General features: G+C 48.2%; 1 protein-coding gene across 2 annotated transcripts in view; it reads left to right on the top strand.

Annotated features, from left to right (window-relative positions):
- Positions 1–24,066, top strand: part of LOC110507937 (2-phosphoxylose phosphatase 1) — a 30,593-nt gene extending 6,527 nt beyond the window's left edge. Inside the window, exons 1-5 of one of the 2 annotated variants that reach the window (XM_036964990.2) lie at positions 6,392–6,543; positions 11,106–11,294; positions 15,613–15,739; positions 21,730–21,869; positions 21,972–24,066. In XM_036964990.2, coding sequence (XP_036820885.1) covers positions 6,495–6,543; positions 11,106–11,294; positions 15,613–15,739; positions 21,730–21,869; positions 21,972–23,017 — 1,551 coding nt within the window. In that variant the 5' untranslated portion in view covers positions 6,392–6,494 and the 3' untranslated portion in view covers positions 23,018–24,066. Of the gene's footprint in view, positions 1–6,391; positions 6,544–11,105; positions 11,295–15,612; positions 15,740–21,729; positions 21,870–21,971 lie in introns of those variants that run through there. The other variant, XM_036964989.2, reaches the window with a different exon arrangement.
- The last annotated feature ends 752 nt before the right edge of the window (positions 24,067–24,818 follow it).

Below are 24,818 nucleotides of genomic sequence, written 5' to 3'. Positions count from 1 at the left end.
TGAGTAGAGGCAGACAGACCACGGGGAGTAGAGGCAGACAGACCATGGGGAGTAGAGGCAGACAGACAGATAGACCACGGGGAGTAGAGGCAGATAGACCACGGGGAGTAGAGGCAGACAGACAGAGACCACGGAGAGTAGAGGCAGACAGACAGAGACCACGGGGAGTAGAGGCAGATAGACCACGGGGAGTAGAGGCAGATAGACCACGGGGAGTAGAGGCAGACAGACTGAGACCACGGGGAGTAGAGGCAGACAAACAGATAGACCACGGGGAGTAGAGGCAGATAGACCACGGCGAGTAGAGGCAGACAAACATAGACCACAGGGAGAAGAGGCAGACAGACCACGGGGAGTAGAGGCAGACTGACAGACCACGGGGAGTAGAAGCAGACAGACAGATAGACCACGGTGAGTAGAGGCAGATAGACAACGGGGAGTAGAGGCAGACAGACAGATAGACCACGGGGAGTAGAGGCAGACAGACCACGGGGAGTAGAGGCAGACAGACCACGGGGAGTAGAGGCAGACAGACAGATAGACCACGGGGAGTAGAGGCAGATAGACCACGGGGAGTAGAGGCAGACAGACAGATAGACCACGGTGAGTAGAGGCAGACAGACCACGGGGAGTAGAGGCAGACAGACAGATAGACCACGGTGAGTAGAGGCAGATAGACCACGGGGAGTAGAGGCAGACAGACAGAGACCACGGAGAGTAGAGGCAGACAGACAGAGACCACGGGGAGTAGAGGCAGATAGACCACGGGGAGTAGAGGCAGATAGACCACGGGGAGTAGAGGCAGACAGACTGAGACCACGGGGAGTAGAGGCAGACAGACCACGGGGAGTAGAGGCAGATAGACCACGGGGAGTAGAGGCAGATAGACCACGGGGAGAAGAGGCAGACAGACCACGGGGAGTAGAGGCAGACAGACCACGGGGAGTAGAAGCAGACAGACCACGGGGAGTAGAGGCAGACAGACCACGGGGAGTAGAGGCAGACAGACCACGGGGAGTAGTGGCAGACAGACCACGGGGAGTAGAGGCAGACAGACAGATAGACCACCGGGAGTAGAGGCAGATAGACCACGGGGAGTAGAGGCAGACAGACAGAGACCACAGGGAGTAGAGGCAGACAGACAGAGACCACAGGGAGTAGAGGCAGACAGAAAGAGACCACGGGGAGTAGAGGCAGACAGACAGACAGACCACGGTGAGTAGAGGCAGACAGACAGACAGACCACGGGGAGTAGAGGCAGACAGACAGATAGGCCACGGGGAGTAGAGGCAGACAGGCCACGGGGGGTAGAGGCAGACAGACAGATAGACCACGGGGAGTAGAGGCAGATAGACCACGGGGAGTAGAGGCAGACAGACAGAGACCACGGGGAGTAGAGGCAGACAGACAGATAGGCCACGGGGAGTAGAGGCAGACAGGCCACGGGGAGTAGAGGCAGACAGGCAACGGGGAGTAGAGGCAGACAGGCCACGGGGAGTAGAGGCAGACAGGCCACAGGGAGTAGAGGCAGACAGACCAGAGGCAGACAGACCACGGGGAGTAGAGGCAGACAGACCACGGGGAGTAGAGGCAGACAGACCACGGTGAGTAGAGGCAGACAGACCATAGGCAGACAGACCACGGGGAGTAGAGGCAGACAGGCCACGGGGAGTAGAGGCAGACAGGTCACGGGGAGTAGAGGCAGACAGGCCACGGGGAGTAGAGGCAGACAGGCCACGGGGAGTAGAGGCAGACAGGCCACGGGGAGTAGAGGCAGACAGGCAACGGGGAGTAGAGGCAGACAGGCCACGGGGAGTAGAGGCAGACAGGCCACGGGGAGTAGAGGCAGACAGACCAGAGGCAGACAGACCACGGGGAGTAGAGGCAGACAGACCACGGGGAGTAGAGGCAGACAGACCACGGGGAGTAGAGGCAGACAGACAACGGTGAGTAGAGGCAGACAGACCATAGGCAGACAGACCACGGGGAGTAGAGGCAGACAGACCTTGGGGAGTAGAGGCAGACAGACCACGGGGAGTAGAGGCAGACAGACCACGGGGAGTAGTGCCAGACAGACCACGGGGAGTAGAGGCAGACAGACAGATAGACCACCGGGAGTAGAGGCAGATAGACCACGGGGAGTAGAGGCAGACAGACAGAGACTATGGGGAGTAGAGGCGGACAGACCACGGGGAGTAGAGGCAGACAGACAGATAGACCACGGGGAGTAGAGGCAGATAGACCACGGGGAGTAGAGGCAGACAGACAGAGACCACAGGGAGTAGAGGCAGACAGACAGAGACCACGGGGAGTAGAGGCAGACAGACAGACCACGGTGAGTAGAGGCAGACAGACAGACAAACCACGGGGAGTAGAGGCAGACAGACAGATAGGCCACGGGGAGTAGAGGCAGACAGGCCACGGGGAGTAGAGGCAGACAGGCCACGGGGAGTAGAGGCAGAAAGGCCACGGGGAGTAGAGGCAGACAGGCCACGGGGAGTAGAGGCAGACAGACCAGAGGCAGACAGACCACGGGGAGTAGAGGCAGACAGACCACGGGGAGTAGAGGCAGACAGACCACGGAGAGTAGAGGCAGACAGACCACGGTGAGTAGAGGCAGACAGACCATAGGCAGACAGACCACGGGGAGTAGAGGCAGACAGGCCACGGGGAGTAGAGGCAGACAGGTCACGGGGAGTAGAGGCAGACAGGCCACGGGGAGTAGAGGCAGACAGGCCACGGGGAGTAGAGGCAGACAGGCTACGGGGAGTAGAGGCAGACAGGCCACGGGGAGTAGAGGCAGACAGACCATGGGGAGTAGAGGCAGACAGACCAGAGGCAGACATACCACGGGGAGTAGAGGCAGACAGACCATGGGGAGTAGAGGCAGACAGACCACGGGGAGTAGAGGCAGACAGACCACGGGGAGTAGAGGCAGACAGACCACGGGGAGTAGAGGCAGACAGACCACGGGGAGTAGAGGCAGACAGACCACGGGGAGTAGAGGCAGACAGACACATAGACCACGGGGAGTAGAGGCAGACAGACAGATAGACCACGGGGAGTAGAGGCAGACAGACAGATAGAACACGGGGAGTAGAGGCAGACAGACAGACCACGGGGAGTAGAGGCAGACAGACAGACCACGGGGAGTGGAGGCAGACAGACAGACCACGGGGAGTAGAGGCAGACAGACAGATAGACCACGGGGAGTAGAGGCAGACAGACAGATAGACCACGGGGAGTAGAGGCAGACAGACAGAGACCACGGGGAGTAGAGGCAGACAGACAGACCACGGGGAGTAGAGGCAGACAGACAGATAGACCACAGGGAGTAGAGGCAGATAGGCCACGGGGAGTAGAGGCAGATAGGCCACGGGGAGTAGAGGCAGACAGGCCACGGGGAGTAGAGGCAGACAGATCACGGGGAGTAGAGGCAGACAGACCACGGGGAGTAGAGGCAGACAGACCACGGGGAGTAGAGGCAGACAGACAGATAGACCACAGGGAGTAGAGGCAGACAGACAGATAGACCACGGGGAGTAGAGGCAGACAGACCACGGGGAGTAGAAGCAGACAGACAGATAGACCACGGGGAGTAGAAGCAGACAGACAGATAGACCACGGGGAGTAGAGGCAGATAGACCACGGGGAGTAGAGGCAGACAGACAGATAGACCACGGGGAGTAGAGGCAGACAGACAGATAGACCACGGGGAGTAGAGGCAGACAGACAGATAGACCACGGGGAGTAGAGGCAGACAGACAAATCATACATGTTTAGAACTGATAATTGATCACGTGGTGCAGGAATGACTGCAATTAATTGATCGTGTGTTTTATTGGTCGTGACAGTTGTGTGGTATTGGTCGTGACAGTAGTGTGGGGTATTGGTCGTGACAGTAGTGTGGGGTATTGGTCGTGACAGTAGTGTGGGGTATTAGTAGTGTGGGGTATTGGTCGTGACAGGAGTGTGGGGTATTGGTCGTGACAGTAGTGTGGGGTATTGGTCGTGACAGTAGTGTATGGTATTGCCTGTGACAGTAGTGTGTGGTATTAGTCGTGACAGTAGTGTGTGGTATTGGTCGTGACAGTAGTGTGTGGTATTGGTCGTGACAGTAGTGTGGGGTATTGGTCGTGACAGTAATGTGGGGTATTGGTCGTGACAGGAGTTTGTGTTATTGGTCGTGACAGTAGTGTGGGGTATTTGTAGTGTGGGGTATTGGTCGTGACAGTAGTGTGGGGTATTGGTTGTGACAGTAGTGTGTGGTATTGCCTGTGACAGTAGTGTGTGGTATTAGTCGTGACAGTAGTGTGTGGTATTGGTCGTGACAGTAGTGTGTGGTATTGGTCGTGACAGTAGTGTGTGGTATTGGTCGTGCCAGTAGTGTGTGGTATTGGTCGTGACAGTAGTGTGTGTTATTGGCCGTGACAGTAGTGTGGGGTATTAGTAGTGTGGGGTATTGGTCGTGACAGTAGTGTGGGGTATTGGTCGTGACAGTAGTGTGTGGTATCGGTCGTGACAGTAGTGTGAGGTGTTGGTCGTGCCAGTAGTGTGTGGTATTGGTCGTGACAGTAGTGTGTGTTATTGGTTGTGACAGTAGTGTGTGGTATTAGTCGTGACAGTAGTGTGTGGTATTGGTCGTGACAGTAGTGTGTGGTATTGGTCGTGACAGTAGTGTGGGGTATTGGTCGTGACAGTAGTGTGGGGTATTGGTCGTGACAGGAGTTTGTGTTATTGGTCGTGACAGTAGTGTGGGGTATTAGTAGTGTGGGGTATTGGTCGTGACAGTAGTGTGGGGTATTGGTTGTGACAGTAGTGTGTGGTATTGCCTGTGACAGTAGTGTGTGGTATTAGTCGTGACAGTAGTGTGTGGTATTGGTCGTGACAGTAGTGTGTGGTATTGGTCGTGACAGTAGTGTGTGGTATTGGTCGTGCCAGTAGTGTGTGGTATTGGTCTTGACAGTAGTGTGTGTTATTGGCCGTGACAGTAGTGTGGGGTATTAGTTGTGTGGGGTATTGGTCGTGACAGTAGTGTGGGGTATTGGTCGTGACAGTAGTGTGTGGTATCGGTCGTGACAGTAGTGTGAGGTGTTGGTCGTGCCAGTAGTGTGTGGTATTGGTCGTGACAGTAGTGTGTGTTATTGGTTGTGACAGTAGTGTGGGGTATTAGTAGTGTGGGGTATTGGTCGTGACAGTAGTGTGGGGTATTGGTCATGACAGTAGTGTGTGGTATCGTTCGTGACAGTAGTGTGAGGTGTTGGTCGTGACAGTAGTGTGTGGTATTGGTGGTGACAGTAGTGTGAGGTGTTGGTCGTGACAGTAGTGTGTGGTATTGGTCGTGACAGTAGTGTGAGGTATTTGTTGTGACAGTAGTGTGTGGTATTGGTCGTGACAGTAGTGTGTGGTATTGGTCGTGACAGTAGTGTGTGGTATTGGTCGTGACAGTAGTGTGTGGTATTGGTCGTGACAGTAGTGTGTGGTATTGGTCGTGACAGGAGTGTGGTATTGGTCGTGACAGTAGTGTGTGGTATTGGTCGTGACAGGAGTGTGGTATTGGTCGTGACAGTAGTGTGTGGTATTTGTTGTGGACCTGTTTTAATTCTCTGGTGGGAGAGATGGAGGGAGGAAGAGCAGTCGTGGTCCATCCTGTGTTTAAGGTTTACTGTAGCAGCTGACTCTTTACCACAGTGCAGGCGGTGTAAAACACTGAGGTGTAAGGCTGGAAGGAAGCCCTCATCAGTGTAATGGGCTCACCTTTTTCAACTCTCAGCCAATGCATACAGTCAGAACTACCAGCTAAACCCCTAATTACTGGCCCTGCTGTATGTTTCTTAAGGCCAGCTAGTTGTTGCGTAGACCTGGCCCATTGATGTTGTGTGTGTACTGTAGGAAGATGCCTTAGGCTAGCATGTGTATTGCTTTGGTAGTATACCCTGTGTTTGTGTGTGTTTATGTGTGTGTGTGTGTGTGTGTGTGTGTGTCCAGGCATGTAAACAACTGTGTGTTTGAGGGTGTGTGAGTTGGCGTTGATGCCCTGGGCTTGTGCTGCTTGTGTGCGTGTTTCTTCTCTTCAGTGTGTGTGTGTGTGTGCGTGTGTGTTTCTTTAGAGTGTGTATGTGTGTTTCTTCAGTGTGTGTGTGCGTGTGTTTCTTCAGTGTGTGTGCGTGTTTCGTCAGTGTGTGTGTTTGTGTGTGTTTCTTCAGTGTCTGTGTGTGTGTGTTTCTTCAGTGTGTGTGTGTGTGTGTGTGTGTCTTTCTTCAGTGTGTGTGCTCCTAGTCTGAGGTAGTCTGTTGTCTGTTACAAAAGGCCCTTTGTGTGGGCGACTGTGGCAGACCAGGGTAGTGAGCAGGCCTCCAATTGGGCCGTGGGTCTGCCTAGTACGCAGGCGTGTGTGTGTTTGTCGGTGAGTGTGTGTGCGGGGAGAGGGGGACCAGTTCAGTGAATGGGTTCCAGTGTGTGTCTGGCCCTCTATCCAGTGAGCAGATCTCAGAATGCTCTCTTTCGCTCACACACACCTCTTTCTCCTCTTCCTCTTCACCGGTGAGTCTATACTGATGCTAACTGACCGGTGAGTCTATACTGATGCTAACTGACCGGTGAGTCTATACTGATGCTAACTGACCGTCTATACTGATGCTAACTCACCGTCTATACTGATGTTAACTGACATTCTATACTGATGCTAACTGACCGGTGAGTCTATACTGATGCTAACTTACCATCTATACTGATGTTAACTGACCGTCTATACTGATGTAACTTACCATCTATACTGATGTTAACTGACCATCTATACTGATGCTAACTTACCATCTATACTGATGTTAACTGACTGTCTATACTGATGTTAACTGACCATCTATACTGATGTAACTTACCATCTATACTGATGTTAACTGACCGTCTATACTGATGCTAACTTACCATCTATACTGATGTTAACTGACTGTCTATACTGATGCTAACTCACCATCTATACTAATGTTAACTGACCGTCTATACTGATGCTAACGCACAATCTATACTGATGCTAACTGACCGGTGAGTCTATACTGATGCTAACTGACCGGTGAGTCTATACTGATGCTAACTCACCGTCTATACTGATGTTAACTGACCGTCTATACTGATGCTAACTCACAATCTATACTGATGCTAACTGACTGTCTATACTGATGCTAACTTACCATCTATACTTATGTTAACTGACCATATATACTGATGCTAACTCACCGTCTATACTGTTGCTAACTCACCGTCTGTACTGATGTTAACTCACCGTCTATGCTGATGCTAACTCACCGTCTATACTGATGTTAACTCACCATCTATACTGATGCTAACTCACCATCTATACTGATGCTAACTCACCATATATACTGATGCTAACTCACCATCTATACTGATGCTAACTCACCGTCTATGCTGATGCTAACTCACCGTCTATACTGATGCTAACTCACCGTCTATACGGATGTTAACTCACCATCTATACTGATGCTAACTCACCATCTATACTGATGCTAACTCACCATATATACTGATGCTAACTCACCATATATACTGATGCTAACTCACCATCTATACTGATGCTAACTGACCGGTGTGAACTGACTGATGTGAACTTTTGCTAGTAACATTCTAATGTCAATCTATGACCAAGAGTTTTACCAGAGGATTGGATTTCTACGTATGCTATATAATTTGACACGTCAAGTTTTCCTGGTCATGGTTACACTGTTTTTGTACCTTCAAATGTCTTTCCCGTTTCCACTCCACTCTGTGGCTTTCCTTTACCCCGGAGGTGGAATTCTGTATTTGTATTTATTATGGATCCCCATTAGCTGCTCTAGCTACTCTTTCTGCGATCCAGCAAAATGAAGGCAGTTATACATTTTATTAAACATTACAATACATTCACAACACCTTAAGTGTGTGCCCTCAGGCCCCTACTCTACAACCACATATCTACAGTACAAAATCCATGTGTACGTGTGTGTATAGTGTGTATGTTATCGCGTGTTTGTATGCATGTGTCTGTGCCTATGTTTGTGTTGCTTCAAAGGTGTACTTTTATCTATTTTTTTAACTCTGATTCTTCTGCTTGCATCAGTTACCTGATGTGGAATAGAGTTCCATGTAGTCATGGCTCTATGTAGTACTGTGCGCCTCCCATAGTCTGTTCTGGACTTGGGGTCATTGAAGAGACTTCTGGTGTCTTGTGGGGTATGCATGGGTGTCTGAGCTGTGTGCCAGTAGTTCAAACAGACAGCTCGGTACATTCAACATATCAATACCTCTCACATGGGGAGTGTGGGTTAATATGGATACCCTCACTTTAAGATAGTGTGGTTTGTATTTAGGCTAGTTCCTCTGTAGTCTGTTTCTAAAGAAATCGAATAAGCAATGGAACTTTACCACCGTAGCTTTATCATCTAAGGGTGATGTGTGACCAATGCTGGATCTAGAACTGTGGTGTTTCTACAGTTAGTTATTAGTTAGTAAGATAGTGAATACATGATGTAACAATTTTATGACAGGAAGTGAAATACCCTGCCTCCAACGTCTATCTCCAGCCCTCTGCTCTCTCTGTCTGCTGTGTTCAGGAAGTCTGAACGAGGTCCAACCCAATGCCCTACCCTCTATCTACCAACGTTACCCCCTACCTCTTACCCACTACTCCCTACTTTCCTACCTCCTAATCTTACCTCCTACCCTCCTACCTCCTACCCTTACCTCCTACCAATATCTTCCTACCCACTACTCTCTACCTTCCTACCTGCTACCCATACCTTCCAACCTCCTACCCCTACCTTCCTACCCTTACTCCCTACATCCCACCCGTGACCTCCTACCACTACCCCCTACCTCCCCAGCCATCCCCAACACCCAGCAGTTCTGTCCAGCAACACTGTTGACTTTATGATTTCAGCTGGAGCTTGGAGGGGGGAGCTGGTGAAACTCTGTGTGTGTGCTTGACTATGAGGGGGTGAGAGTTATGTGAGCCTGTGTGTATGTGTGTGTTTCTATGTTCCTGTGCAAGTGTATGTGTGTGTGTCTGTTGGGGAGAGATTATTTAAAGGTTGTTATAGGAATGAAAGGGCCTCTCTCCTTGATGATTAGAAAGTGCCTTGCGCTCTCTCTATTTGCAAAGTGAGGTAATATTTACCTACTCCACTGCCCGGCTTCAGGACAACCAGGGTTTCTGAGGTAAGTGTGTGTGTGTGTGTGTGTGTGTGTGTGTGTGTGTGTGTGTGTGTGTGTGTGTGTGTGTGTGTGTGTGTGTATTCCCAGGATCCTGCATTTCTGAATGGAACTGCAGTGATTCCCACACCGCTCTCCCCTTTGGGCCGCCTGGCCCAGGGGTCACAGGTTAATGGTTGTCAAGGCAACCCTGTGGTAGTGGTTAGGGGTTCAGTACAGGGTTCTGCTGCTGTTCACATGTAAATGGGCTGGGCTGGGCTAGGGCTGGGGGGGGGCTGAGGGTAGGCTTGGCTAGGGCTGAGGGGAGGCTGGGCTAGGGCTGAGGGGAGGCTGGGCTAAGGCTGAGCTGGGGCTAGGGCTGGGCTGAGGGGAGGCTGGGCCTAAGACTGGGCTGAGGCTGGGCCTAAGACTAAGCAGAGGCTGGGCAAAGGCTGGGCTGAGGGGAGGCAGGGCCTAAGACTGGGCTGAGGCTAATAGATGTTATAGACCTTTATACAGGAGAGTCCTTTGAGCAATGGATGTCAGTGTTGTTTGTTACTACGGTTAGGTCTGCTTTGGTGTTGTTTGTTACTACGGTTAGGTCTGCTTTGGTGTTGTTTGTTACTACGGTTAGGTCTGCTTTGGTGTTGTTTGTTACTACGGTTAGGTCTGCTTTGGTGTTGTTTGTTACTACGGTTAGGTCTGCTTTGGTGTTTGTTACTACGGTTAGGTCTGCTTTGGTGTTGTTTCTACGGTTAGGTCTGCTTTGGTGTTTGTTACTACGGTTAGGTCTGCTTTGGTGTTGTTTGTTACTACGGTTAGGTCTGCTTTGGTGTTGTTTGTTACTACGGTTAGGCCTGCTTTGGTGTTGTTTGTTACTACGGTTAGGTCTGCTTTGGTGTTGTTTGTTACTACGGTTAGGTCTGCTTTGGTGTTGTTTGTTACTACGGTTAGGTCTGCTTTGGTCTTGATTGTTACTACGGTTAGGTCTGCTTTGGTGTTGTTTGTTACTACGGTTAGGTCTGCTTTGGTGTTGTTTGTTACTACGGTTAGGTCTGCTTTGGTGTTGTTTGTTACTACGGGTAGGTCTGCTTTGGTGTTGTTTGTTACTACGGTTAGGTCTGCTTTGGTGTTGTTTGTTACTACGGGTAGGTCTGCTTTGGTGTTTGATACTACGGTTAGGTCTGCTTTGGTGTTGTTTGTTACTACGGTTAGGTCTGCTTTGGTCTTGATTGTTACTACGGTTAGGTCTGCTTTGGTGTTGTTTGTTACTACGGTTAGGTCTGCTTTGGTGTTGTTTGTTACTACGGGTAGGTCTGCTTTGGTGTTGTTTGATACTACGGTTAGGTCTGCTTTGGTGTTGTTTGTTACTACGGTTAGGTCTGCTTTGGTGTTGTTTGTTACTACGGTTAGGTCTGCTTTGGTGTTGTTTGTTACTACAGTTAGGTCTGCTTTGGTGTTGTTTGTTACTACGGTTAGGTCTGCTTTGGTGGTGTTTGTTACTACGGTTAGGTCTGCTTTGGTGTTGTTTGTTACTACGGTTAGGTCTGCTTTGGTGTTGTTTGTTACTACGGTTAGGTCTGCTTTGGTGTTGTTTGTTACTACGGTTAGGTCTGCTTTGGTGTTGTTTGTTACTACGGTTAGGTCTGCTTTGGTGTTGTTTGTTACTACGGTTAGGTCTGCTTTGGTCTTGATTGTTACTACGGTTAGGTCTGCTTTGGTGTTGTTTGTTACTACGGTTAGGTCTGCTTTGGTGTTGTTTGTTACTACGGTTAGGTCTGCTTTGGTGTTGTTTGTTACTACGGTTAGGTCTGCTTTGGTGTTGTTTGTTACTACGGTTAGGTCTGCTTTGGTGTTGTTTCTTTGCTAACTTTCCTCCCACTTTCTTCCCCCCCCCCCCCCTTCTCCTCTATCTGCAGTGCACCTAATCCCCACTACGCCCATGGGTGAGGAGCGCCCCCCCCAGGATCAGGGTCAAGTTCAGGGCCAGGGGAAGAGCAGGAAGAGAGTGATCCCTGTCCCTCCCACAGAGGATCCTGATCCAGACCCCATCACTGAGGCTTATGGCTACTGCAACACCCCCGACCGCTCTGAACAGGCCTGGGAGGGTGAGACACACACACACACACACACACACACACACAGGGGCCTGGGAGGGTGAGACACACACACACACACAGGGGCCTGGGAGGGTGAGACACGCACACACACACACACACAGGGGCCTGGAAGGGTGAGACACGCACACACAGGCCTGGGAGGGTGAGACACGCACGCACACAGGCCTGGGAGGGTGAGACACTCACACACACACACACCACACACACACACACACACACACACAGGCCTGGGAGGGTGAGACACACACACACACACAGGGGCCTGGGAGGGTGAGACACGCACACACAGGCCTGGGAGGGTGAGACACGCATGCACACAGGCCTGGGAGGGTGAGACACTCACACACACACACACACACACACACACACGCCTGGAAGGGTGAGACACACACACAATCTAATCTGCTGTTCCATTGGTAAGTGGGAAGAAAGAGCAATGTTTCAGTCCTCTGCAGTCTGCTAGCGTGTTAGCCATTTGCTCAACCAATCAGCGAACATAGGTCAACCATATGGAGTCAGTCAGTAACAAGGAAGGCTTAGCCATGTGGAGAAATACAGAACATTTAGATGTGTTGTGTCATGTAAAGATAATTGATAGACTGGTGTTGGGTCATGGTTAGCTAGAGTATAGAGAGGGTTAATAAAACATTAAAACATGTTTTATTGTCCCATACACTGGAAAGGTAACGTAAACTAACTCCCTCTTGTACATCGCCTTGGTCTGTACATTTGACCTTATTTTAGCGCCCCAAAAACGTAATACTTCCAGATACACTGTAATGTCAATACCATTGTAAAGCACAATTTTTCCCCTTTCCAACAAAATCCATGACGAGACCATCACGCTGCCCGTTTCTGCATGACTCAAGAAGACAATGAGCTCTGTCAGGTCTTTTAAAAAATGGTAGGTGGGGAAGCGAAACTAATGTGTGATGGTGAGAAGGAGATGTCATGTGGGGAAACAGCTTTTTTTCACTCGATCTGTCCAACTTATCACCTTATCGCCGCTAAAATGTTAACAAAACACTATAAAGAGTTTATATAATGACATTACATACCTATTTGAAGGTTTGTGTCGAATTTGAATCGGGTTTTTAGGGCGGTGCTAAAGTGATCTTCAGAAGTAAACAGTGGCTTTTGAGAGTCATGATCGTTTGCAGAGGTGACGCAGAAAATGGCTAGGAGGTTAAGGGCGCTGTACTGCAGCGCCCAGGCTCTGTCGTAACCGGCCGCGACCGGGAGGTCCGTGGGGCGACGCACAATTGGCCTAGCGTCGTCCGGGTTAGGGAGGGCTTGGTCGGTAGGGATGTCCTTGTCTCATCGCGCACCAGCGACTCCTGTGGCGGGCCGGGCTCGGTGCGCGCTAGCCAAGGTTGCCAGGTGCACTGTGTTTCCTCCAACACATTGGTGCGGCTGGCTTCCGGGTTGGATGCGCGCTGTGTTAAGAAGCAGTGCGGCTTGGTTGGGTTGTGTATCGGAGGACGCATGACTTTCAACCTTCGTCTCTCCCGAGCCCGTACGGGAGTTGTAGCGATGAGACAAGATAGTAGCTACTACAACAATTGGACACCACGAAATTGGGGAGAAAAAGGGGTAAAAATTCAGCAAAAAAACAGAAAATGGCTAGGTATCCCCCCTTACCCCCGTCAATGTCAATTTCTTGTTTTTAAAGGATGATAGAAGTGCTACACCTGGTGGAGAGAGATTGTAAGACAGAAATAGTTGCTTTATGCGTGCTGTACGTTACGACATGACACGTCAAGATGTAACGAGGGTCCGTTTTTTCAACTTTTCTCCAATACTATAGAGCCATTACCATGTCGATCAACGCTTGAATAGAAACATAGTTCACACCCCAGATTTTGAAGTCAACACAGTCGCTACCGTCCCATTAGTTTTCTTTGCTGCCTCGTTTGAATGTCGCAGTTGCGCACATTTGTACGGATTTCACGTTACCGTGAAATGTGTTGTTTTACAGAGTCAGCCATAGTAGTACAGTACCTCTGGAGAAAAGTAGGGTTAACTGTCTTGCTCAAGGGCACATAGACATATTTTGGTTGATACGGTCATGGTTAACTAGATACAGAGGATAAAGAGTCATGGTTAGAGGATAGATAGGATAAAGGGTCAGGGTTAGAGGATAGAGAGGATAAAGGGTCAGGGTTAGAGGATAGAGAGGATAAAGGGTCAGGGTTAGAGGATAGAGAGGATAAAGGGTCAGGGTTAGAGGATAGAGAGGATAAAGGGTCAGGGTTAGATGATAGAGAGGATAAAGGTTCATGGTTAGAAGATAGAGTGGATAAAGGGTCAGGGTTAGAGGATAAAGTGTCATGGTTAGAGGATAGAGAGGACAAAAGGGTCATGGTTAGGGGATAGAGAGGATAAATGGTCATGGTTAGAGGATAGAGAGGATAAAGGGTCAGGGTTAGAGGATAGAGAGGATAAAGGGTCATGGTTAGAGGATAGAGAGGATAAAGGGTCAGGGTTAGAGGATAGAGAGGATAAAGGGTCAGGGTTAGAGAGGATAAAGGGTCAGGGTTAGAGGATAGAGAGGATAAAGGGTCATGGTTAGATGATAGAGAGGATAAAGGGTCAGGGTTAGAGGATAGAGTGGATAAAGGGTCATGGTTAGAGTATAGAGAGGACAAAAGGGTCATGGTTAGGGGATAGAGAGGACAAAAGGGTCAGGGTTAGAGGATAGAGTGGATAAAGGGTCATGGTTAGGGGATAGAGAGGACAAAAGGGTCATGGTTAGAGGATAGAGAGGATAAATGGTCAGGGTTAGAGGATAGAGAGGATAAAGGGTCAGGGTTAGAGGATAGAGAGGACAAAAGGGTCATGGTTAGGGGATAGAGAGGATAAATGGTCAGGGTTAGAGGATAGAGAGGATAAAGGGTCATGGTTAGAGGATAGAGAGGATAAAGTGTCATGGTTAGAGGATAGAGAGGACAAAAGGGTCATGGTTAGGGGATAGAGAGGATAAATGGTCAAGGTTAGAGGATAGAGAGGATAAAGGGTCATGGTTAGAGGATAGAGAGGATAAAGGGTCAGAGTTAGAGGATAGAGAGGATAAAGGGTCAGGGTTAGAGGATAGAGAGGATAAAGGGTCAGGGTTAGAGGATAGAGAGGATAAAGGGTCATGGTTATATGATAGAGAGGATAAAGGGTCAGGGTTAGAGGATAGAGTGGATAAAGGGTCATGGTTAGAGTATAGAGAGGACAAAAGGGTCATGGTTAGGGGATAGAGAGGACAAAAGGGTCAGGGTTAGAGGATAGAGTGGATAAAGGGTCATGGTTAGGGGATAGAGAGGACAAAAGGGTCATGGTTAGAGGATAGAGAGGATAAATGGTCAGGGTTAGAGGATAGAGAGGATAAAGGGTCAGGGTTAGAGGATAGAGAGGACAAAAGGGTCATGGTTAGAGGATAGAGGGTCATGGTTAGAGGATAGAGAGGATAAAGGGTCATGGTTAGGGGATACAGAGGATAAATGGTCAGGGTTAGAGGATAGAGAGGATAAAGGGTCATGGTTAGAGGATAGAGAGGATAAAGTGTCATGGTTAGAGGATAGAGAGGACAAAAGGGTCATGGTTAGGGGATAGAGAGGATAAATGGTCAGGGTTAGAGGATAGAGAGGATAAAGGGTCATGGTTAGAGGATAGAGAGGATAAAGGGTCAGGGTTAGAGGATAAAGGGTCAGGGTTAGAGGATAGAGAGGATAAAGGGTCAGGGTTAGAGGATAGAGAGGATAAAGGGTCAGGGTTAGAGGATAGAGAGCCATGGTAAAAATGTTTATCGAAATTGAAAACTATTGAGTCTTCTGCACAGGCCAGAAGGCCACTGTGGTCTCAAAGAACATCTGACTGCTTAAATGGTTGGTCTCTCAGTCAGTCAGTCAGTCAGGACAGTGTACTATAGTCTTTATTCAAACCATGCACTCTCACAATCTCATGACAGCAACACTTCATATCAATAAGGATTGGAGTTACTTGTATCACATACTACTACAAGGTTATCTGTAAACTACTTCCTCTGATGTTGTATCAGAGGAAGAATGTATTTTATTATAAATCATCACTATTACTAGCCTTACTATGACAGCTACAACCACTACTACTTCTATGATGATGTTGATGGTGATGATGATGGTGTTGATGATGATGATGATGGTGATGTTGTTGATGGTGATGATGATGGTGGTGATAGTGATGATGATGATTGTGGTGATGATGGGGTTGATGGTGATGGTGGTGATGATGATGATAGTGGTGATGATGATGATGAATGTGTGGTCCTCTCCCCTCCCAGGACACAGCCCTGTGGACTACAAGCTGCTGTCTGTCCAGGTGATGATTCGCCATGGCGACCGTTACCCCCTTTACGCCATCCCCAAAACCAAGCGGCCTGCCATCGACTGCACCCTGTCCCCAAAGAGGTGAGAGCTATGCCCACTGACTGAACATCCAATGATGATGCAACAAATAGTCTCTCGTCTCCTATTATTCATTCATCAAGGCCTTCTGTTAAATAAAGATGTCCTCCTGAATGAACTGAAGTCTACTGTAAATGTTAGCTATTCCCTCCAGCTCCACAGTTTCCATTACATCATTTGATCATTAGATAATTACATCATTAGAGCATTAGATCATTAGATTAGATCAAATGCAGCCAGAAAATGATACCACTTTGTCTTGTGAAATTACCCCCCCCTTTGAAGAGTTTCTGGTTAGCATGTCGGTGGAAAACTTAAGCAATAATTGCTATGAAGAAGAGGGGAATGTCAAAAGAGAAAACGAGCTGTTGTTGTTAGTCAAAGTGATTAGCCATGGTTATGCAGTGTGTGATGTGGAGCTACAAGATGTTCAGTCTGACTGTGTTAGATGTAGTGCTCCCTCCGGGGTTAGAGCTGAGATGTGTTTGCTATGTAATTATCAAGAGTGTCAGGGAGGTGCATGTCCTGCCTGGGGCCACAGGTTCACTTTCAATGGCACCTAGGAGCATCAGAGTGATCCTAGTACACGTTGAGCTCTAACACAGAGACATTCCTTATTTCAAAGTGTGACAATGTTGACTGTCCAACAGTCATTCTGTCTCTCCATTTTACTTTTATCACTCTCATTTTCTCCCACTTGTTTTCCCTCCAGACTGTCACTGTGGTGTTGTGTTTGCTGTTCTGCTGCCACTCTCTGGTGCAGATGGATGCACACACACACACACACACACACACACACACAAGGTTTTGCTGCCTCTTATCTCACTTGATTTGAAAAACACGATTTTCCATGCTGCTGTGAAGAAGCAATACTGTCTCTGTCAGAAATACTCCCCACTGAGAAATGACTTAGCACATGATGTGTGTGTGCTAAGTCATTTCTCAGTGTGGAGTATTTCTGACAAACATTTTGATATCCTCTCTCTTTTTCATGTTCTCATCTTCCCATATCCTTTTCTATCTCTGTGTACAACTGTCTTTTATTCTGTGTTCACCTCCCCCCCCCTCATTCATCTGTCATCCTGTCTCATCCCACTGCTCCGCTCTGCCTCTCATCATGCAGATGGCAGTTTCTGATCACATATTATTTATAGAAAGGGAAGTCATTGCTGTGGCTCTTGCTGCACATTCTCAAAAGCAAAGATCAGGGCAGGAAGGGCTCTTTCAGACCTGGCTTCCCTCAGTCAAAAGTGTGTGTGAAAAGAGTGTGTGTGAGAGAGATTGTTTGTGTGTATGAGGGCACTTGGGTTCTATCTACTTTGATTGGCACAACAGAGTGATCCCCGGTGACTTCATTCTAAACAGATGGCTGATAAATTCCTCCCCAATCCTCTTTTTGGGATATCTTGGTGTATGGCCATTTGCAAATTCAACATGGGCATTTCATTCTGAGCTGATGGGTCTTGCAGAGGAAGAGTCAGTAATCTGAGTCATCTGTGGCCACTGGGCCTGGCCTTCACAGAGCTGAGAGGACTGGTGAATGTCTGCTATGAAGCCAAACTTTGGCTAGAAGATAATTACACATCTTCACTAATGTTTGGCATGTCACAAGAAGGCATAACCCAAATCACAGGAGGTTGGTGGCACCTTATTTGGGCTCGTTGTAATGACTGGAGTGGAATCAGTGGAATGGTATCAAATACATCAAACAAGGTTTCCATGTGTTTGATGCCATTCCATTTACTCTGTTCCAGCCATTATTATGAGCCATCCTCCCCTCAGCAGCCTCCTGTGACTCAAACCCACATGAGCGCTCGTGCATTCTGAGTTTGTGTCTGTACTCGCACTCTCTCTCTCTGCCTTTCTGTCTCTCTCCCTCTTTCCCCCAGTGCACCTCTCCCTCTGACCAGTATTCAATGCCATCTGGCTCTTAGCACCGACATTCCACTCCAAGTTAGAGCTGAAAGGAGCAAGGGAGAGAGGGAGGAGAGAGAGAGAAATGGATAGATGCAAGGCGACACAGCCAAGCGGAGAGAGTGGGAAGGATTCATGGAGAGAAAACAAGAGTGTGAGACAGAGAAACAGAGAGTGAGGGATGAAGTTAGACTTGGGGATGTTGAACTGTGGACCTCCTGAGAGAAGATCTTTGTTTTGCTGGAGCTGCAATAAATCAAATCAAATTTTATTGGTCACATACACATGGTTAGCAGATGTTAATGTGAGTGTAGCGAAATGCTTGTGCTTCTAGTTCCGACAGTGCAGTAATATCTAACAATTCCCCAACAACTGCCTAATACACACCAATCTAAAGGGAGGAATACGAATTTGTACATATAAACTACCATTCAAAAGTTTGGGGTCACATATCCTTGTTTTTTTAAAGAAAAGCCATTTTTTTGTCCATTAAAATAGATCAGAAATACAGTGTAGACATTGTTAATGTTGTAAATGACTGACTATTGTAGCTGGAAACGGCTGATTCTTAATAGAATATCTACATACTGTAGGCGTACAGAGGCCCATTATCAGCAACCATCACTCCTGTGTTCACGCTGTGTTAGCTAATCCAAGTTTATGATTTTAAAAGGCTAATTGATCATTAAAAACAACTTTTGCAATTATGTTATCACAGCTGAAAACTGTTGTTCTTATTAAATAAGCAATAAAACTGGTCTTTAGACTAGTTGAGTATCTGGAGCATCAGCATTTGTGGGTTTGATTACAGACTCAAAATAGCCAGAAACAAATAACTTTCTTCAGAAACTCATCAGTCTATTCTTGTTCTGAGAAATGAAGGTGATTCTTGGAGAGCTGTAGCGCCGAGCTGGCACAGGACGTGCAGGGCTAGGGAGGCGCACAGGAGGCCTGGTGCGTGGGGCTGGCACAGTCTTCACCAGACGGCAAGCACGCACCTCAGGGCGAGTATGGAGAGCTGACTCAGGTGACATCAAATCCCGGACACGCTCCGTCGGGCGGATGTCGTGCCTCATGCACCAACACAGCAACTCCCTCATTACTCTCTCCTCCAATCTCCCCATTAACTCCTTCACTGTCTCTGCTTCGCTCACCTCCAATTCCACCCCGACTGGCTCTGGTTCCATCCTCGGCTCCTTACGGTAAGCACGGGGAGTTGGCTCAGGTCTGAATCCTGACTCTGCCACACTCCCCGTGTGCCACCCCAATTTTTTGAGGGGCTGCCTCTTGGGCTTCCTTGCCAGCCGTGCCAACTCCTCGTAGTGTTTCCGCTCAGCCTTAGCTGCCTCCAGTTCCTCCTGTGGACGGCGATACTCCCCAGCCTGTGCCCAGGGTCCCTTGCCTTCCAGTATCTCCTCCAATGTCCATTTCTCCAGATAGCGCTGCTCCTCCTTACCATGCTGCTTGGTCCTTTGGTGGTGGGTAGTTCTGTAACGGCCGTTGGTGGAAGAAGGTGAGGACCAATGCGCAGCTGAACACTAAACAACAAACGAACAACCAAACAGCTCCGTCAGGTGCAAAACACACTAAACAGAAAGTAACTACCCACAAACACAGGTAGGAAAAGGCTACCTAAGTATGGTTCTCAATCAGAGACAACAATAGACAGCTGCCTCTGATTGAGAACCACACCTGGCCAAACACCAAAGGAAAACAAAACATAGAAAATGAACATAGAATGCCCACCCTAGTCACACCCTGACCAAACCAAAATGGAGAATAAAAGCCTCTCTATGGCCAGGGCGTGACAGCAGCCTCTCTGAGTTATTGATTGCTGTTTAGCAGTCTGATGGCCTTCAACAGTATGTTATATTTCACAAACTGTTTTTCAGTCTCTCGGTCCCAGCTTTGATGCACCTGTACTGACCTCGCCTTCTGGATGATAGCGGGGTGAACAGTCAGTGGCTCGGGTGGTTGTTGTCCTTGATGATCTTTTTGGCCTTCCTGTGACATTGGTTGCTGTAGGTATCCTGGAGGGCAGGTAGTTTGCCCCCGGTATTGCGTTGTGCAGACCGCACCACTGTCTGGAGAGCCTTGCGCTTTGAGGGCGGTGCAGTTGCTGTACCAGCCGGCGATACAGCCCTACAGGCTGTAAAAGTTTGTCAGGGTTTTAGGTGACAAGCCAAATTTCTTCAGCCTCCTGAGATTGAAGAGACACTGTTTCGCCTTCTTTATCACACTGTCTGTGTGGGTGGACCATTTCAGTTTGTCTGTGATGTGTACTCCGAGTAACTTAAAACTTTCCACCTTCTCCACTACTGTCCCTTCGATGTGGATAGGAGGGTGCTTCCTCTGCTGTTTCCTGAAGTCCACAATCATCTCCTTTGTTTTGTTGACGTTGAGTGAGAGGTTGTTTTCCTGACACCACACTCCGAGTGCCCTCAATAGATACAGCAGACGTGTGTTTGAGCAGGCTGTTTTGTCTCTGGGGTGTGTGTGGATTATGTGTGTGTGCTTGGGAGAGAGAGATTTACATTTATAAAGGTCTTATTTATAAAGGTTTACAATCTGGGTCTGTTTTTATTTTGACCAGTGTGTAATTATGGGGATCTATTCTGCACTAGCATATGGGTTATAGGCAGGATCCTAGGGGACTGTTCGAGTGTGTGTCTGCATGTAATTCCCCATAGCTGGCACGAGCATGCCAAGTCGACCCACTGTCTCTGTCTGTCTGCGGTCTCTCCAGCTGGAAACTATTCCCCCTCTTTAGCCTGCCTCTCTCTCTCTCTCTCTCTCTCTCTCTCTCTCTCTCTCTCTCTCTCTCTCTCTCTCTCTCTCTCTCTCTCTCTCTCTCTCTCTCTCTCTCTCTCTCTCTCTGTCTCTCTCTCTCCTCTCTCCTCTCTCTCTCTCTCTCCTCTCTCTCTCCTCTCTCTCTCTCTCTCTCTCTCCTCTCTCTCTCCTCTCTCTCTCTCTCTCCTCTCCTCTCTCTCTCTCCTCTCTCTCTCTCTCTCAAGTCAATAGAATAGAAGAATGTTAAATCTAACACCAGCATAATGCATAATTATTTAGAGACTGGAGCTGCCTGGCAAACGTTAGTTAGAGACTGGAGCTGCCTGGCAAACGTTATTTAGAGACTGGAGCTGCCTGGCAAACATTATTTAGAGACTGGAGCTGCCTGGCAAACGTTAGTTAGAGACTGGAGCTGCCTGGCAAACGTTAGTTAGAGACTGGAGCTGCCTGGCAAACGTTAGTTAGAGACTGGAGCTGCCTGGCAAACGTTAGTTAGAGACTGGAGCTGCCTGGCAAACGTTAGTTAGAGACTGGAGCTGCCTGGCAAACGTTAGTTAGAGACTGGAGCTGCCTGGCAAACGTTAGTTAGAGACTGGAGCTGCCTGCTGAATGTTAAGAGATGGGCTGCTTGGCAAACGGGATTTCATGATGTAATACTATTCTGTGGTGGAAGGCATAGATTTAGGGTCAATGTTTCAACCAATCATGACAAACCTTGTCGAATCTGAGACTAATGATAGGATGTGATGTGGTTTTGGGTGATGTCTCAGAACTGGATTGCTATGGAAACCAGTGTCCCTGTGTGCATGTGTGCATGCTCATGTATGTGTGTGTGTGCGTGCTCGTGTGTACCGTTGAACCTGCCACCCCATAAATAATCTTTAATCTGTAAAACTATGGTGCGGTTGAGCTGCAGCTCCCAGATTTGATGTATTAAACTGTAATCCTCTATCATCTCTAATCGTTTGGATCTTTGACTGATCATCCCCTGCCCTGACTGTACACTGACCTCACTGTGTGAGGTAAAGATGATGCTCTTGTCTCTGTAGCCATGTCCCTGCTGATTGTGTTTATATAGCCCTCATACTCTATCTACCGCACATCGAACTAGGCTCAGTCAGTGTTGTGTTAGACAGCTCCCTGGTGGTAGAGACATAACAGTGCAAGACTGCATACTACTTTAACTCTAGTTTTCACCCCATACAAAGGGTTCTTTCCTTCCACATGTCACATATTAATCATGTCACTTAACACCCCCCCCCCCCCTTTCATCTCTCTCCCCCTTCCAGGAAGCCCTCCCACCCCCAGCTAAAATCTTTCATTGGTCACATGGCCCAGGGGGGGCATGGCCGCTGGGAGGGGACTCTCAGCTCGTTGCCCCGTCTCCCTAACCACAGCGCTTGTGAGATGGGCGAGCTCACTCAGACAGGTAACCAACCAATCAATCACATTAAAGATATGTAAAGAACCACCTGAACAGGCTGGTTTTATATCTGAAATGTGCAACCAATCTCTGTCTTTCCCTCTTTAGGTGTAGTGCAGCATTTACGCAATGGCCAGCTCCTTCGCCAAGCCTACAAACGCCACAAACTCCTCCCGCCCGATTGGTCGACCAAGCAAGTGTGGGTGGAGACTACGGGCAGGAGCCGCACCCTCCAGAGCGGGATGGCTCTTCTGTATGGGTTCCTGCCAGACTTTGACTGGAGCCGTCTGACAGTCCACCACCAGTGGAGCACGTTGTTCTGTGGTTCAGCCTGCGACTGTCCTGCCAGGAACCCCTATCTGGAGGAGGAGCAGAGGAGACAGTACCGCCTCAGAGCGGCAGACACTGAACTGGAGAGGACCTACGCAGACATGGCCCGTACACTAGGTCTGCCCCCGCGCCAGCTCAGAGCTGCCAACCCTATAGACTCTCTGCTGTGCCACCTGTGCCACGGCCTGTCCTTCCCCTGTGTGTCAGCAGGGAGTGCTCTCGGCAGTGGGGGCTGTCTGACTCTGGCCCAGTTCGCTGTGATCCGGAGGCAGCAGTTAGAGGACGAGGTGGACAGGAGGAGGGTGGGACTGTATCGCCGCTACGCCGTGCTCGCCATGCACCCCTACCTCAACCGCACCGCCAACAGGTTGGAGCGCGTCGCCAAGGCCTACGCTCCGGGCCGAAAACCCCGCGCTGGAGAGGAGGTGTTCACCCTGTCCTCGGCTCACGACGTCACCGTGGCGCCGTTACTAAGCGCCCTGGGCTTGGAGGAGGCATTGTTCCCGAGGTTTGCAGCAAGGGTTGTGTTTGAATTGTGGAAGAGTCCGCACGCAACGCAGGGACCACGTAAGGGGCAACAACAGAGTCAGAATAAGGCTTCTGGGGTGAAAGGGGAGAGGTCAAAAGGTGGTAACATGTTTGTGAGGGTTCTGTACAACGGAGAGGACGTAACATTCCATACCACCTTCTGTCGTTCACATGACCGCCATGCCACACAACCGCTATGCCCCCTGGGTAACTTCCTGTCTTTCGTCAGGAAAGACATGTTCGGTGTCCTCAACGCCACGTCCTACCACGACGCCTGCTACCGACAGACAGGCTGACTGACAGAGGGATGGAGAGAGAGGAGGAGAGGAAGGGAATCATTTAGCTGATTTTGGAATTTGTTAATAGCTCTTTTCCCACTTTGATCGTCGTGCCCTATTGAACTATTTTAATGTCTTAAAACTTTGACATTTCTCTAAAGTCAAAAAACATTCCTAGAAAGCATAGATACTGATCATACATGTCATGCACACAAACACACTGCATAAATACACATTTTCACCAACAAATTCCTATACACAAACACTATATACACACTCTTCATGCCTTCTTGATCAGATGTATTTGTCAATGAAGTTAACAATGACTTCTAAACTGACAGCCTTGTGGTGTTGACAATCACACCCGGATACTAACCTGCAAATATACTCATTTGAACGTTGACCTTTCTACCATTTTTACGTTTTTGAAATGTTTGTAAGAGAAAGACATTCTAGGATGAAAGTTAAGGACTCAAACACTTCATTCGCACATTCCTGCATTCCAACTGGAAATGTTGAGATTCCGCTTTTCCCAAATTCCTGCATAGAAAAGAGGAACATTGAAACTGGAAACACGAATGCTGGATTAGTTCATATAAAATGTTGAAACTGCCAATTATAATTTGTCTCGATATTGTTTTTACATTTTGATTAAAATGGTGCTGGAGACCAATAGAATTAGGGTCGTTTTTTCTGTATAATTAATTCATTTGAGTTTACTGCTGAAAAAAGAGCTCAGCCACATACTGTTCTTTCAGGCTGATATCAATGTTAAGAATTAAGTCATCCCAACAATTTACACTCAATGTTTACTCAATAATGAAAATATTCCACACCTTAGTAAAGGCTAGTTTTTATGGTACTTAGATTTCACTGCTGCTGTAAGATGGTAATAACAGTTGATACATATGTCATCAGTAAATTGTACATTTTTCCACTACATGAAGGAAACCATTTTTCAGTTGGGACTATTTTTATTAATGATGTTCATAATTTTGAATAATTGCAATTTTTACTGTAAAGCACATTACACTGTCTGCAAAGAAGTAATAAAACTTGTTTCCTCACAACGGTCTCTGTATTGTGTGAAAACGTATGAGCTAACTTATTACTGTTCTGAATTCCCCAAGTCTCAGACTAGACGTAATATAGGAAACATAAATCCAGGACAATCAAATTAGTATGATATGTTATGTTTGAAATGGATACATAAGATAGAAGGTTACTTAGGCTAAAACAAAAGGTGCTTGGTCGGGATGGGTGGGCGAATAACAAAAAAGTCCTGCAGGAATTCAACCTTTTGTGAAGGAATTGTGCAGGTTTCCTGCAGGTATCCTGTAGGCTTGACAAAATCCTGCAGAAAAAGTCCATGATGACTAGTCCTGCAGAAATCCTGCACAAACATAACAATTCCTTCAGGAATCCTGCAGGACCAAAACCTGCAGGATGTTGATATTCCTGTAAAACCAACTAAATCCCAGCATGAATCCTGCAGAACAATTCCTGTGGCAATTCCTGTACGACCATGACAATTCCTGCCGGAATCCTGCAGGACCAAAACCTGAATAATTTTGATATTCCTGCAGGATATTGCAATTCCTGAAGGACCAAGTAAATCCCAGCATGAATCCTGCAGAACCGAATCCTGCAGGACAAATTCCAGCACAAAATCATGCAGGATTTATATATTCCTAGGACCGTATCGGTCTAGTCTCAGTCCTGACTAAAATTCTTGAAAATCAAACAAGGTTTGAATATTGCTGTCCATCAATGATTCCCAACCAAATTGAATGAGCGTGAGCAATTTGACAAAAACAAT

The sequence above is a fragment of the Oncorhynchus mykiss genome, chromosome 27, assembly GCF_057628025.1.
Source record: "Oncorhynchus mykiss isolate SJ-2025 chromosome 27, ASM5762802v1, whole genome shotgun sequence".
NCBI classification, from domain to species: domain Eukaryota; kingdom Metazoa; phylum Chordata; class Actinopteri; order Salmoniformes; family Salmonidae; genus Oncorhynchus; species Oncorhynchus mykiss.
Note: the sequence above shows the minus strand (reverse complement) of the source record. Positions and strands in the feature narration are given on the sequence as shown.